Source organism: Melanostigma gelatinosum (genome assembly GCF_949748355.1).
Source record: "Melanostigma gelatinosum genome assembly, chromosome: 4".
NCBI classification, from domain to species: domain Eukaryota; kingdom Metazoa; phylum Chordata; class Actinopteri; order Perciformes; family Zoarcidae; genus Melanostigma; species Melanostigma gelatinosum.
Window position 1 is genome coordinate 25016177 of NC_136637.1, and position 14548 is coordinate 25030724.

The 14548-nt window shown below is 44.1% G+C and overlaps 1 protein-coding gene across 1 annotated transcript; it reads left to right on the plus strand.

Moving 5' to 3' along the window:
- Positions 1-164: 164 nt before the first annotated feature.
- erich3 (glutamate-rich 3) lies at positions 165-14027 on the plus strand (the record flags this gene model as incomplete). Its single annotated transcript, XM_079267261.1, has 14 exons — positions 165-184; positions 2053-2146; positions 3019-3144; positions 3259-3330; positions 3512-3640; positions 5620-5778; positions 6122-6322; positions 6912-7092; positions 7401-7587; positions 8163-8395; positions 8504-8650; positions 8934-9287; positions 10323-10457; positions 10552-14027. The coding sequence occupies 14 exons, from the start codon at positions 165-167 to the stop codon at positions 13989-13991; spliced, it is 5478 nt and encodes a 1825-aa protein (XP_079123387.1). The 3' UTR covers positions 13992-14027.
- Between the last annotated feature and the right edge of the window lie 521 nt (positions 14028-14548).

The following is a 14548-nucleotide window of genomic DNA, read 5'->3' on the forward strand; positions in this document are numbered from 1 at the left end:
GCAGCTTCAGTCCCTCTCAGCTGAAAACTCACCAACACACTTTATACCAACTCTGCCGGGGTCCTGTTGACTTTACATGAACGCAGGTGTCTTCCGGAGAATCCCGCGGCTATTCTCACCTCAGATGCTGTTTGTTTTTTCACAGAGCGTTCGAGCTGAAAACCATGAGTCACCTCAACCCAGGGTAGGTTCAATTTAACGTTTCATATTCAGGAGATTGTGAGGTGATATTGTCTACTTTCTTTTTTTTTTTTTACTTCATCTTGACGTTCTCATTTTTGTAATTACTTGAAAACAGTTACGCAAACTCATTGATACAAGTATATCTTTGGAGTAAAATGTTGAGCAACACAGTCACTACAGAGCCAAAATAAACAACTCTTAATTGACTCTTCAATTATGCGAATGATAGTGTTAAACAGCGTGCATCATGAAACAAGAAGAAACGGTATGAGAGTACAAAGTCTAGCTGCATAGTCACCACTGAGGCATCACTGAGGCTCATGCTACGTTTAGGCTGGGCCCTATAATACGTCAACCAGAAACGAAGAAATGATTTGTAACGTTTTCAACAACAGTTTTGTGACAAATAAAAGTGCTTCAAGGTGAACAACACGTGACATTGAACACAACCTGAAAAGACGAGCAGAAACAGCAGAAACAAAGATGGCGAGTGATGAAAAAGAGGTATTAGGATCCTTTATTCTGTGAAAGGGAATTGTCCTCTGTTACCACTAGTGGGATGTAGATAAGTACATGTACTTGAGTAAACATTTGAACGACTTCATGTTTAGTATTTCAACGAAGTGTTACTACCAACAGATGCTAACACATATTTCTGACAGCTACAGTGGCATTACACAGATAAATATTTTACATTCAAAACATTTCATAGAATATGAAGCATTGTTATGGATTCAACTGTATGAAGTCGTTAAAATGAACTCCCCTCACCTTGAACTGCAACATTAAAGTAATATAACACATTGTTGGGGGTCATTCTCATGCACCATTCGTACTTTTACTTCTATCTTTGTTTCATACTAATAATAAAACACTACTTGTGTACAATTGTTTTACACCAGAATATTTTTTCCTTTGACTTGCAACCAAGTCAGACTTGTTTTACTCTTTTAAGGTTTGTATCCAGGCTCAGTTGTGTTTTTTGAAACCCTAGAATGAACATATGGCAAGATTATTCATAAAGCACATTTCACCATCAAGGCAATTCAAAGTGCTTTGCATAAAACATCAAACGCTTCGAGGCAAAGTGCAAAAGAAGCACGTTCTAAAAGGACATTCAAATACGATTTAAAAACAGCCTTCAAAGAGCCAAGCCAAGAATGGGTCATTAAAACAAGCTAAAATAGAATAAGACGTACAACACACATTATAGTCACTACAGAGGCATAATCAACTACTTTGAGTTGATTCAACATATGCCAATGCTACTGTTAGGCTAGTGTACCAATAGGCCAACGAATAGATGAATTGTTTTGGCACATTAGCACAATATATATTGTGGTGCCATGTGTCTCCTCGAGGCATCAATGGGCCAGAGAAAGTCTTGTAAAAGAAAATGGCACTTGATAGTTCAACCATCAAAGACAAATGTGCAGCCAAAGCTGAAGAGCACCAGAGACAAACGAGCCAGGTGCACAAAGAGGAGGTAGAGAGGGTCAAGTGTGCCATCCGCCTGTAATCAGACACCGGTAACAAACCCGATAGTTGTGAGATCCTCTTGTCTCGTATACACAAATGCCGGATGAAATCAAATCTGTGTTGGAAAAACACTTTGAGGCTAGCCGGGCTGCTGACGAGCTGATGTCTCATTAATGAGGACAAGAAACAACAACCAACACGCAAACATGGTGTTGTGCCTCACGAAGCCATTTTATTGAGATTCTGTTTTTCTTTTAACTGTAATCAAGAACTCTCGAGTTACGCTAGCGGAAGACAACATTTAAAGTCTGGGTGCCATTAAGTTAAGCTTCTTTTAATTAACTTTCTTTGGCCGGGATTAATTGAGCGTCTCTCTTTTTGTTTCTGTAGACTTCTTTCTGCCTACAACAGTCTCACAGACAAACATCTGGCTGGATACTTCAGCAACACTCCGATCAGGAGACACCTGCAGAGAGCAGGGCTGGTACGTTGACGATGTTAAGGTGGACAAAATGTACCGAAATACAACAACAGTTAAATGGATGGGGAAAACTGGTTGGTGCTTGGCGAATATGGTTGTATGAGCTTATTTTTGTATTCATAAAATCAGTCACATGACTTGGACTCGAGTCAGAAGGAAAGTTTAGACTGGACTTGACTAAATCAAAAAAAGACAATAATGAGTCATGACGTCGCTTAGACTTGAGCATTTTGTCTTAAAAATACTTGATAACTTCCCCCCCCAAGCCCCAAGAGGAAAATGCATCTTATTTAAACGGTGTGCCACAAATCAATTCACTTCCTGAAAGTCAACACTTAATTCCCCAGAACCACTTTGTTTGAACCGATCCGACAGAATCCAATTAAGTTGAAGCACAGAACCAAGAAGAACTGACGTTTACATTACTCAGCGCCAGGTGGGAAAAATTATACTGAAGATAATTTCATCTGCGTACAAAAACTATGCGGAGGTCAACAAAAAATGTATTCCAGGATGCAAAACATGCGAGTTGAAAAGTAGAGATGAGGGCGCAAATGGCATTACATTAGATGAACAACGAATTCAGACTTTCTTTATGACTCGAAAATCAAAGTTTAGGATTTGAGACTTTGGTATAAAGACGTGAGAGCAAAACAATGGCAAAACTTGGTCCAACCGCAGTTTTGTGAATTTGTGTCTGTGTAGGACTTCATTACTCACAGCAAGAAGCTGTTGGAAAATAAATAAAATGTCAGGACCTTTTATGATTTTGTATTTCTGATCAATCAGCTGTTGGCGACTTCAGTTTGAATGGTCACTGTCTTCAAAGACCCATATCATAGCTTGAACCCTGGTGAGACTCTTGTTGTTCTCAGATCACCAGGAGTGGGCGTCTTGTTCCAGACAAGGAGTACAGACACAAGCTGGTCCAGAGAGCCCACCAGAGACACGTTCGAGAATGCCTGGCCCAGGCCATTTTCCACAAGGTGCTGGAGATGGAGGTGGGAGGAACATGCTGTATACCAGAGATAGAAATGTCAAAACACTGTCATCTTATCTGTGCTTCCCCTTGAATAACTAATTATGCACATTTGTTCTGTGCCCCTCCCATACAGCGTGTCCATCAAATAGAGATCAAAAGGAAACTGGAGGAGTTTGCAAGGAGGGAAAGAGTGCATAAGATCAAGGTACATCATTTGCATTTAAACACTGCTTTGTTGCCCTATTTTGTAAACTAATGACTCTTGCATAATAAAACAAGACATTATTAGCATTGCCATTATTTACAGTGCCATTTCTAACAAATCATTTTGCGATATAGCTGCACAAAAAATGGCAACAACATAAATGAATGGTCTTGTTTGGAAGGTGGAGCGCTCTAAAAGGTATGAAGAAGACATCAGCCGCATCCTGTCTCCACGCCCACCCACGGGTGCCAGGTGCATCCGAAAACAACACTCTGGGCCAGAGGGGGAACACTGCGAATCCTCAGAGTCCGTGAGTCAAAACATCCGTCTTGGTGCACCAGTAGATTGAGTGGATATCGGAATCAGAAGCTGTTTATTGACAAGTACGTTACACATACAAGGAATGTGGCGAATGGTGCATGACAATAAACGTGCAATAGTATAAGACATTATTAAAAATATGAAAATGTACAAGAAAATATGGTAAACAAATAAGAGTATGTTAAAACAAGTATGTTATTAAAGTGTCAAGTGTATATTAATGGAGAAAAGTTGTCCTGGGGATGTAAGTGTCTGAGTCAGTGGCGGTCCCGGGCTTTATTGATGAACCCAACTGCAGATGGGAGTTTTTGTGGCGTGAGGTCTTGGTCCTGATGGACTGCAGCCTCCTGTTAGAGGGACGGGACTCGAAGAGTTTGTGTCCAGGGTGAGAGGGGTCGGCTACAATCGTTGTTGCCCGCCTCAGAGTCCTGGTAGACCAGAAGTCGCGGAAGGACGACAGATTGCAGCAAATCACCCTCCCAGCCGAACGAATGATACGTTGCAATCTGCCCTTGTCCTTGGCAGTGGCTGCAGCGTACCAGACGTAATGGAGGCGCAGAGGATGGACTCAATGACGGCAGTGCACCATCATTGTCTTTGGCATGTTGAACTTCTTCAGCTGCCTCAGGAAGTACATCCTCTGCTGAGCCTTCTTGGTGATGGAGCTGATGTTAAGCTCCCACTTGAGGTCCTGGGTTATGGTGGAGCCCAGGAAGCAGAAGGACTCCACAGCGTCTTTAGAGTGTTGAGCTCTAAGTTGTTCAGTCCGCACCAGGTCACCAGATGGTCAATCTCCCACCTGTAGGCGGACTCATCCCCACCAGAGTCCAATGAGGGTGGTGTCATCCTTGAACTTCAGGAGCTTGATGGACTGGTTGGCTCTGTAGGCGAACTGCAGGGGGTCCAGGAGTGGGTCGGTGAGGGTTTTGAGGTGGGACAGGACAAGGCGCTCAAAAGACTTCATTAGGCTCGTACATGACATGTCTCCAGTGAGTTGTTGAAAGTGTGTGTGAACACCGGAGACAGCGGATCAGCACAGTGCTTCAGTCTGGGCCGGCTGCTTTGCGGGGGTTCTGACTTTCAAACAACCTGTTGACGTCTCTGAGTCCGTGAATGGAGAGACTCGTCATATCGTCGTAACATCACATTTAATAATCCGGTCCAAGTTGTTAATCAGGTGCTTTTGAAATGTGACCTTTAATGACAGCATCTCTGTCGTGTAAAGAAGGTTGTTTTGAATGCCACGACATGGTCTGTGAGCTTAAAACGACCTTTAGTTAAAGACCTTTATTCGGCCAATCAGTTTAATATAGATAGTTCAATCAGATGTCTTTCAAAATAAAAAAATGATTTACTGTCCTCATTAATAAGATTTTTCCCATCCCTCCAAATTTGGTTAAATCCTGACAGCTGTTAGCACAGCCAGCCTAGCGCTTGTCAAAGCAAACTAAATCAGCCCTCCAGCACCTTTTAAGTCTACGTACAAAAACATTCCTTCGGGTGAGGAATGTCTGCAATGAAAATGATATTCTGTGCATGCAGTTTGCATGTTTACACTAACACTGACCTGCTGTTTGCTGTGTGTGCAGACACGAGTGTTTTAAGTGGTGTGTTATCTGTGCAACTGAAAAAGTCACAGAGAGAAAATAGAGCCGATAATCCTGCCCTGGATTTCTGTGTTTACCCGGTGAAATCTCTCGTCTTATGTCTGCAAACATCTCACACTTCAGCAGGTAGAGAGTAGTTTGAAATACATCAGCAATGATCTGTTGGGGGGGGGGGAATGTCAAGGCACATTATTGATTTGCCTTTGCACCACAATTCAGACATATATTGAATTCACATATATTGAATTCACAGCATTCAAACTAATTTGACTCTGTCCTCTATTGGTTTCCTTAGCGATGCATACACAGTGTTTGTAATGAGCAGAGCGCTGACTGTGTGTGTGTGTTACTGGTGCTGCAGCCGGGCTCGTCTCGACCCAACACCGCCCCGGGGAAGATGCAGAGGCCGGTGCGCCTGAAGCCGATCCACAGCAACAGCACCACAGCTTCGCTCAGACGCAGCTCCCCTCACCGACTCCTCGAGTCCTCCAATGAGAACGACCGGCCGCTCAACAGCACCGTGAGACCGGGACACATGAGAATCATTCATTCATTCAGCCTACTTGTATAGGGAGCGCGTGGGACCGTTTTTCTATACAGACAGAAGCATAAACATTTTTGATTTTGATCTAGAGTGAGATCAATATTATCTTCCTTTGGTAACATTGTTTGGAAACTATGCAGAAACTTTGCAGTTGTAAAGGGAGTGTAAAAATGTAAAAACAATATTACATTTCAACAAACTTTTGTCTGTTTTAACAAGCACCTTCACAGACATTGTCATTAACCTGCTGCAACAACAACAACAACAACAAACACACCTGATAGTCTTTTCACAGTTTGTTTGTTAACCTCTCTCAAAGATGGACAAGGCGTCCCGGAGACGTTTGACCACAACAGAGGTCTCCCGTGGCATCTCGCCCTACTGCCTCCCAGTCATCAACAACTTTGTCACCCCAGTGCCTCCATCCACGAAGAGGAAAGAGAGGGGAGCAAAGGTCACTCCGAGCGGCACGCTCAGAGGACGCAGACTGCGTCCGACCACGGCCTCCAGCGGAGCGGACCTCAATGAGGTCTTCATCTCTCTCTGTGTTTTCCTTGGCAACAACACATTCCACACCAAACTTACAAGCTGCATCCCCTTTAGATTGATGAAATGAAATACAAAAGAATGAAAAATTGTGCGGGATTCATTGATTTCTGCAAGACATACCAGGAAGAGGTTATATTGTATGTCTTTGTGAGTGTCTTTGATTACTCTGTATGTCTTAACCTGTAGTCACAGATTGTTGTTAAACATGTATTTGACTCAGTGGTAACCCTGTGGCTGGACAATTAGGAAAATAAATAAACTAAAATCAAATCAATTATTATGAATCTATAACTGACCTAAATGTATCCATTTTAGTCCATTTAACTGCATATTGTAATTAATCAGGAGAAAGATATCAGAGGTGAGATAACGTGAAAAAGAAAACACAAGTCAGTGATATTAGAATACATTTCATTTTGTACATTTCCTGACCTACATAACACCTGCCTGTGAAGATCAGTCACATCAAATTTGGGATTCGGAAATTAAAATGATTCCCTAAAACTGGATTCAATCGATATCACACTCACCCCGACCTGCTGTTTTTCCCCCTCATCCAGGACCCCCCCATGCTGAGGAGCTCTGTGCACCAGAGCGGAGTGTGCGTGACCATGATGTACTTCGGTAAAACGGTGCATCTCTCCCACGACCTGACCGACATGAGGGACGAGCTCAAAGTGTTTCAGCAACACTGTGGAGGAGAGAACCTGTGTGTGTTCAAGGGAAAGCGCCGCGAGGGAGGTCAGTGTGAGGGTCTGTGATTGTGTGTTTGTGTAAACGAATAAGAGCAAATCTCAGGAGCAAAGTCATTTAGACAATGTAAGTGTGCACAACAACAAACTAACTCTGTTAAGGTGTCAACCAGTCTATAAATTAACTTTAAATTTAGTTATGACTGTATTTTTAACATAGCTTGTAGGGATAAGTAAAGATGCCTCACAGGTTATGGATGGTTTAGGGTTGTTCTGCAACACCAAGGTCACAGATTTGATGATCGTGATCTTAAAAGTGTTCCTACCGCTCGTCTACATCCTCAATCTTTCCCTCAGAGACTTTCCAGTTCACCTCAAGGCGACACCGCGGTTTCCCCTTCAGCTTGACTTTCTTCCTGAACGGGCTGCAGGTGGAGCGGCTGAGCTCCTGCTGCGAGTTCAAACACAGGAAGGGCCCCCGACTCGGTGGCAGGCACGGGCATTTTGGTTTCTGCAGCGTAGAGGGAGCCTCTCCCTGTTACAAGTAAGGTCTCCCGCTGTGTCTTTAAAAGGGTATATCCACTGAGTTTACACATCAAAGTCTGTTTGTAAGTATCGGCCGGTACTACTGCTTATGTGAAAAGAAGTTGCTTTAAAGCCTTTTGTGGATTGAAACGTTTGAAAATGAAAAAAAGAAAGTGAAAGAAGTGAGTTCACCAGACGTCTGTAGTCTGCTGCTCATCTCCGCTTGAAGTTTGCAGCTCAAAATCTCTGAGTGAACTGTCAGCGGTCGAGTGGCACTGTGGGTAGTGTCGTTGTTAGAAGAAGAATGTGCAGAATAAAAAAAGACAGCCTTTCTCGAAAAACTGTCCATTGTGAGTCCAACAATGTTCTTCTTGCCAAGAGTTAGATGTTGCTAACAGGAGAGTGAGGATAAGAAAGTCAGCGGGCAAGAAACACGACTCCAAATGATTATGTTGCTCCTCGTCGACTCACCGTTTTTTATTATCTGTTTGATAACAACCTCGCAATATCGACTTGACCATAATCTGTCCAAATGTTGAACTGTTCTTCGAAACTAAGTATATCATAAATAGTATATCATGGTATTGTCTTCAGGTGCATTATAGCAATGGGATTGGACAAGAAGCCCAGTCCTCCACCAAAGAGGGTGAAAGAATATGAAGGCAGAGAGGAGTCAGTCACCAGCCACAAGGATGCTCCTGAGATGGAGACGGAGAGGAACGGAGACGAGGCTGCATCCCATTCAGAGTGTGAAAGCAGCCAACCACAGCACACCGAGACTCAAGTCACAGAAGAAACAGCAGCCGAGGAGGACAAAGTCAGAGATGGTATACAGAAAAGCACGAATGCGCCAATAAGAAATAAATACTTGTGACTTTGCAGATCTTTACTCTACGGTGTGCCACAATGAATTTTCTGCATGTCTTCCTCCTCAGATTATGAGGAAGACTTTGACGTAGACGACGAGGGCCCTCCAGAAGACGTCGAGGCAAAAGAAAAGGAATCCTCGTCTCCATCTGGTGAAACTGAAAGGCAGGTTAAAGAGAACGACGCCTCTGAGAGCGAAGACGACGAGAGGGATGGTGGGTTGAATCACTTGTTTGAACACACGAGTAAAACTACTGAGAGTAAAGTGCCATTCAATCACACACTATTTATTCATTTGACAACCGCTGTTACTGCAAAACAGAATCGTTCTGCAGCCTAGATTTCAATGAGATGTTGAACTTTATCGACATCAATTACAATGTGTCATCTGTAAAGCAGTAAACCATCTTTTGAAAGGGTTAAACATGCATGTCATTACCTCGAGAGGATTTTTTGTTTCTGTTAAAAATTTTAAAAATCTCCATCTTTCTTGCACAGAGGACGTTACGTCTCATTCTGGCTCCAGCTCCTCAAGCAGCGACCGAGAGGAGAGTGATGCTGAATCCACCAAAGACTCCAGAGAGGACGAGAAACCTAAAGAGCTCGATCAGGAGGAGACTGTTGGTCCACCAGATGACAAAAAAGATGAACCAAATCCAGAAGAAGCCGCTGCCACTGAGGCCGAGCCTGCTGTGCCGAAAGACTCAGACACACAAGACAGTGCGAGGGACAGCACAGAGAGAGAGGTCTGCGACACCGGCGTCCCCTCGGGGAACGAGAATAAACAGAGTGGCGACACCTCGGGAGACAAAGAGGTGGAGGAGAACCAACAGGAGGAGGAACAGGAGAGAGGTGAGTACAGACCAACGAATACAACGCTGGAGCTTTCACCTGAGTGACAAATGGATCAGTCCATCTTTTATGGAGGTTTTTCCACTATTATCACACCAAGGCCTGTCCGTCCACTTAATGTGTGTATATGTAAATACAGCAATTCAGACCTGACAGCAACTAAATGACGATTACAGTTCTGTGTTGTCAGTTTGTGATGTTAAGTGAGATTGTGACGTCATAAAAGTTGATAGTGGAAAAATTACTTGTGTGTTATTTCTTTTTTGTTTGCTTATTTTTCATTTGTTTGTGTGTGATGATTTTCTGTCTGATCCCCTTTTTCATGCCAAAGTTATTTTTTATTCCAAATGAGTTTCGAGATGTTTGGATGTTAAATTCTCACCTGTAACAATATTTTAATTGTATTTTTATCACTTTAAGAAAGCCTGTCGTAACTTACATTTGCTTTTTACTCAATTTATTTCTCTTAAAGTTGCACTTTGTAGTTTTGGTTGAAGGAATAATAATGTGTAATTAGTAATTTGCATTACGAGCAGCGTTCTTCTTTTTCTTAATGTCTGTAATATCTAACCAGATGAAACCGGGATGGTTTTATCAACCAAACTAGCTCCAGGGATCGGTTTGCACAAAACATTTAAGTGCCAAAGTTTAATGATTTTCTTTCTTTGTTTTAATCTTTTATCATTGGGAGTTTCAAATTCACATCCTAAAATACATAAATCTGTATTTTTAAGACATTGTGCATTGTGTTTCCATTTTGGTTGTATACTGAATCATGCTTGTTTAAGTGTTGTTGTTGTTGTTGTTGTTTTCTTTCTGTGCATGTTAATTATCATTTTGCATGTTCTGTTTGCACCTGAAAAGATTAAAGACATTATTTTGTTCATGGCTGTATGTTTCTTCATTGGCTCAGTTCTCCCATTGCATTGTTCAAATACTGCCTTGTTCATTGCCTTAAAACAATCTGACATCGGTTGTCACCGTGAGCGACTCACTTTAAAATGAACTTCTCTCTCTCTCTCTTTCTCTCCCAAGCCAAATCTGTGCAGGAGAAGCTGGCAGAAGCCATACTGAAGGAGTCCCAGTGCAGCTCGGAGCCCGAACTGAGCGACACCAGCACCGAGGAGGAGGAGGGGTCCACAGATAAAGGCCCTGAAATAGACAGCAAGGGTACGAGACTTTCATCATCATTCAAATGAATGAAGGCAACGATTGCAGTAAAATATATTGACTTTCCTAAACATTCTCCTCATTGTATTTGCAGATGCAGTTGCGGTGAGATCTGTGACATTTACAGAACAGCAACCGACCCTTGAAGAGGACACAAAATGTGAGGAAGGTGTTGTTGGTGAAACTGAAGAGGTGAAGGATCACGACGAGACGTCTGAACCAAAAGATCGGGAGAACGAAACCGAACAAGAGCCCCAGGAGAGCAGTGATGGCGCTAAAGATGAGACGGTCAAAATAGAGGAGGCAGATGAAAAGGCTTCATCAGAAGAAGACAAAAACTCAGCAGAGAACGATAAACCGGAGCACACAGAAGATACAGCTCTGCATCTTGTATCCAAAGAGGAAATTATTGAGGATGACAAGACTTCAGAACGTCAAGAAGATGCTGCAGCTAAGTCCACCGATGGTGATGCTGCAGAGAGAGACGAAGAAAAGGAGGACAAAACTGTAGCGGAGGCTGACGAGACGGAGCAAGGAACAAAAAGCGACGAGGCGGATGAGTCATCGGTGTCAGAGCCGAATAAACAGACTGATGAGACAGCAGCGCCTGATAATGCGGAGGCGATGACAGCGAGCGAGACAATGGAGATGAAAGCAGAGCCCTCAGAGGAGCGAGAAGCCCTCAACTATGAAGAGGCACCTGTAAACGACACGGAGAAGAGGCAGCCGGGAGACAGCAAGGACAGAGACGCAGCATCGGAGACGGAAGTCACAGCGGAGAATTCACGCAGCTCGTCGGAGGAGAGCGGAGACACCACAGTTGATAAAACAGCAGATTCAAGTGCAAAAGATGTGGGCAGCAAAGATGATGTTAAAGAGGAGGAAGTGTCAGCAGTAGAGGATAGTAAAGATGACAATCAACAACACGGGGGTGAGACAGAAAAATCATCTGTGGAAATAGATGATGAGGTAGAGGAGAAATGTGATGAGGAAGAAACACATCCAGATGAGAAAACAGGAGGTGAAAATAGAGAGGGGAGTGAAAAGGAGGATAAAGATGAGACAGAAGAAGAAAAGAATAATGAGAGTAAGACAGAAGAAAGGATAGAAAACGAGGGAAACATTTCCGAGTGGACTAAAAGTGACTCAGACACTGCAGGAAATGCAAATGAAGAACAAGCTGAGGAGCACCACAGTGAAGAAGAAGTGAAGGTTGCAAATGAAGAGAATGCAGACAGTTCAGAAAAGACAGAGAAGGACGAAGATGGCGAATGTGTCGAGAATACAAATGACGAAGAGGAGTCTGAAGAAAAGGGAGCCGCGACTGATAAAACTAATGAGTGTGGAGAGATTAACTCGGCTGCTGATGAAGAAAAGGATGATGAAGCAGAAAAGGAAGAGAAAGATCAGAACGAAGACAAAGCGGAGAATAAAGATGATGAAGAATGTGAGCAGAAAAAAGTTGTAACTGATAAGACCGCAGAGGGAGAAGAAATATCTGAGATTCCAGAGGAATCTGAGAAAAGCAGAGATGCAGACTTGGATAAGGATAATGTGAACATATCTGAGGAAAATAGTGCTGAGTCAGAGGATGTCAGTGACAGGGAAGCAGCAAATGTATCACAGGGGACTAAAACGGCTGAAGAGACGCCAAACAATGCGCTGGAGGCTGAAGATGCAATGAAGGAAACTGAAGGAGGACGTGACAACAGTGAAAAGGGAGAAGTTGATGTTGAAAATGGTGAAATTTCCCATGAGGCTGAGGGAGAGGCTCAAACCGAAGGCAAGGATGACGTGAAAACAGCAGTGAATACCGAAGAAGGGAGAACAACAGAGGAACCCACGGACGTTGAGAGCACAGAGGCTAAAGAAGTAACTGTGGAGTCTGGAGATGGTGCTCAGGAACATGAAGACGACAAAGTCGATGACGCCGATGTGGTACAAAGTGAGCCAGAGGACGGGAATGATGGTGTGGAGAAGCAAGATGAATCCAGTAAAAATGAGTCGGAGCCGGAGACATCTGGCACAAAAGTAAAAGAGGAATCAAAATCAGATGACAGAGAGGACGGTGAAAGAAAACAAGATGAGGATGGCAACATACCTGACCCTACAAATGACAACACAGATTCAGATTTGATGAAAAAGAGCGATAACGTCCAGAGTGATGCCAGCGAGGTCTTAGCTGCTTCTGCAGTCGATCAGGCACAATCTTCAACCCCCACCGCTGTGGATGCAGACGACACACCTCACCAGTTCGACGAGTCCACCGCGCCGTCTGACCCCACGACCGACAAACACCCACACGCTGACCAAAACGCTGCTGCAGCTGACCTCTCCGCCGCCGACGGAGGCAACGGAGCAGACGCAGAGGATGCGAGCAAGGCCTCGGAGGAAGGAGCGAGTGTGCTGCTCAAACCTCAAGCGCGGTCGTCGCAGCTCACGCAAAACAACGACGACGCAGAAGAGAGCGTTCCAGTAGGTAGTAACCCTCCAGAGGCCTTGGCGAGGGAAGACAACACAGATCTGGTCACAAACTGGGTAACCATGCATCAAACGTCAAAGTATTTTGAGACGTTTGTTGAGCCTTTAGAAGACTTGAAGGAATCGACTTCAGACGCTCAAGTGTCCAGCTCTAATGAAGAAGCGGTACAATCTGCAGAGATGCCGAGATCAGCGAGTCCACTTGCAGAAAATGCAGAACAAGAGCACACGGCAAAAGATGTAAATGAGTCAAGGGACGAAAGCAAAGAGGAAACTGTGACGTCAAACCTTGAGAGCGATCACTCCGAAGACAGCGAACCGCGTGAGAGAGACACCCTGAAAGTGGAGGACGAGACTGAGGTGAAAGACTTGATCCCCAAAACAGAGAGTGAACAAAATGATGAGGAGTCTGTGAGCAGGCAAGACATGAGGTCAGAGGAGCACAAAGGAAGCAAGGGATCTCTGGACGAAGAGAAGGTGCAAGAGGGTTTAATGCAGGACAACTCTGAGCAAACTGACATGTCTAAGACTGAAGTGGAAAGCATTGCAGGTACTCATCGTTCAGTAACCAGCGGGAGACCCGGGAGTGTCTCTGAGAACCAAACTGAGGAGAAAACTACTGATAATGCTCCAGAAACACAAACCGCAATTGAAGAGGTGAAAGATCTTCTCCCATCATCCAAAACAGAAGAGCATCGCGAAGGGTCGATCAGTCCAGAAGGCCTCTCCAGATTAAAAGCGAATGAACCGAACGATAGCGAAGAGACGTGGGGGCAAAGTGATGAACAAAGTCGAGAAGTTACGGAAATAACTGATTTCACGACGTCCAAGTCCGACGCAGGAAGCATGCAGGAGGAGTCCCAGCGCAGAGACGCGCAACCTAAACCGTCAGACGGCAGCATCGACGGAGACAAACGAGACGTGCGGCCGATCCAAGACATCAAACACACTCTCAGCAAAGACCGGCTGAGCACCTTCTCAGTGGATGAAACACTGTTCGGTCGAAGTTCGTATCCTTTGCTGACCGCTGCGAGGACGGAGAGTGGACATTAGGGCTGCTGAGCGGCACGAAGGTACGGTGACGCTTTACTTTAGTGTACAAGGAAAAACATGCGTGAGAAGTTATACAAACGAGCAGTTCGACAATCAGAAGGCTACATTTAGAAAAAGAAACATTCGTAGTGATCAGAAAAATAGAAAGTGAATACAAGACGATTCGAGTGTTGACAGAGGCCCTCAAGTGTCTCGTGGTTTCTGTGTTTACATTACAATGGCTTCTTAAAGAGTCTTCACCCTTCAATCACCAAAAAGAAGAAGCTGCATGATGACCTTTGACCGCTGTGTAGAACGTTGACAATAGAGACCGTCTCTCCCTATTGTTGGTAACAACGAGACGTGCTTTGTGAGAGGTATCAAGTGCAGCTGCTGTCACCTGTAAACAGATACTCCTCCACTCACGCTGACACACCGTTGAATAATTCATATTTGTTGGACTCCCACAGCTTAGTTTGTCCCAAGTACACTTTACGTTTCCACTGATGTTACGGTGCCTCAGCTTTGATCAGAGATCTGTAATTGCACTGCGTCTGTGTTCATGACAGTTTTAGCGC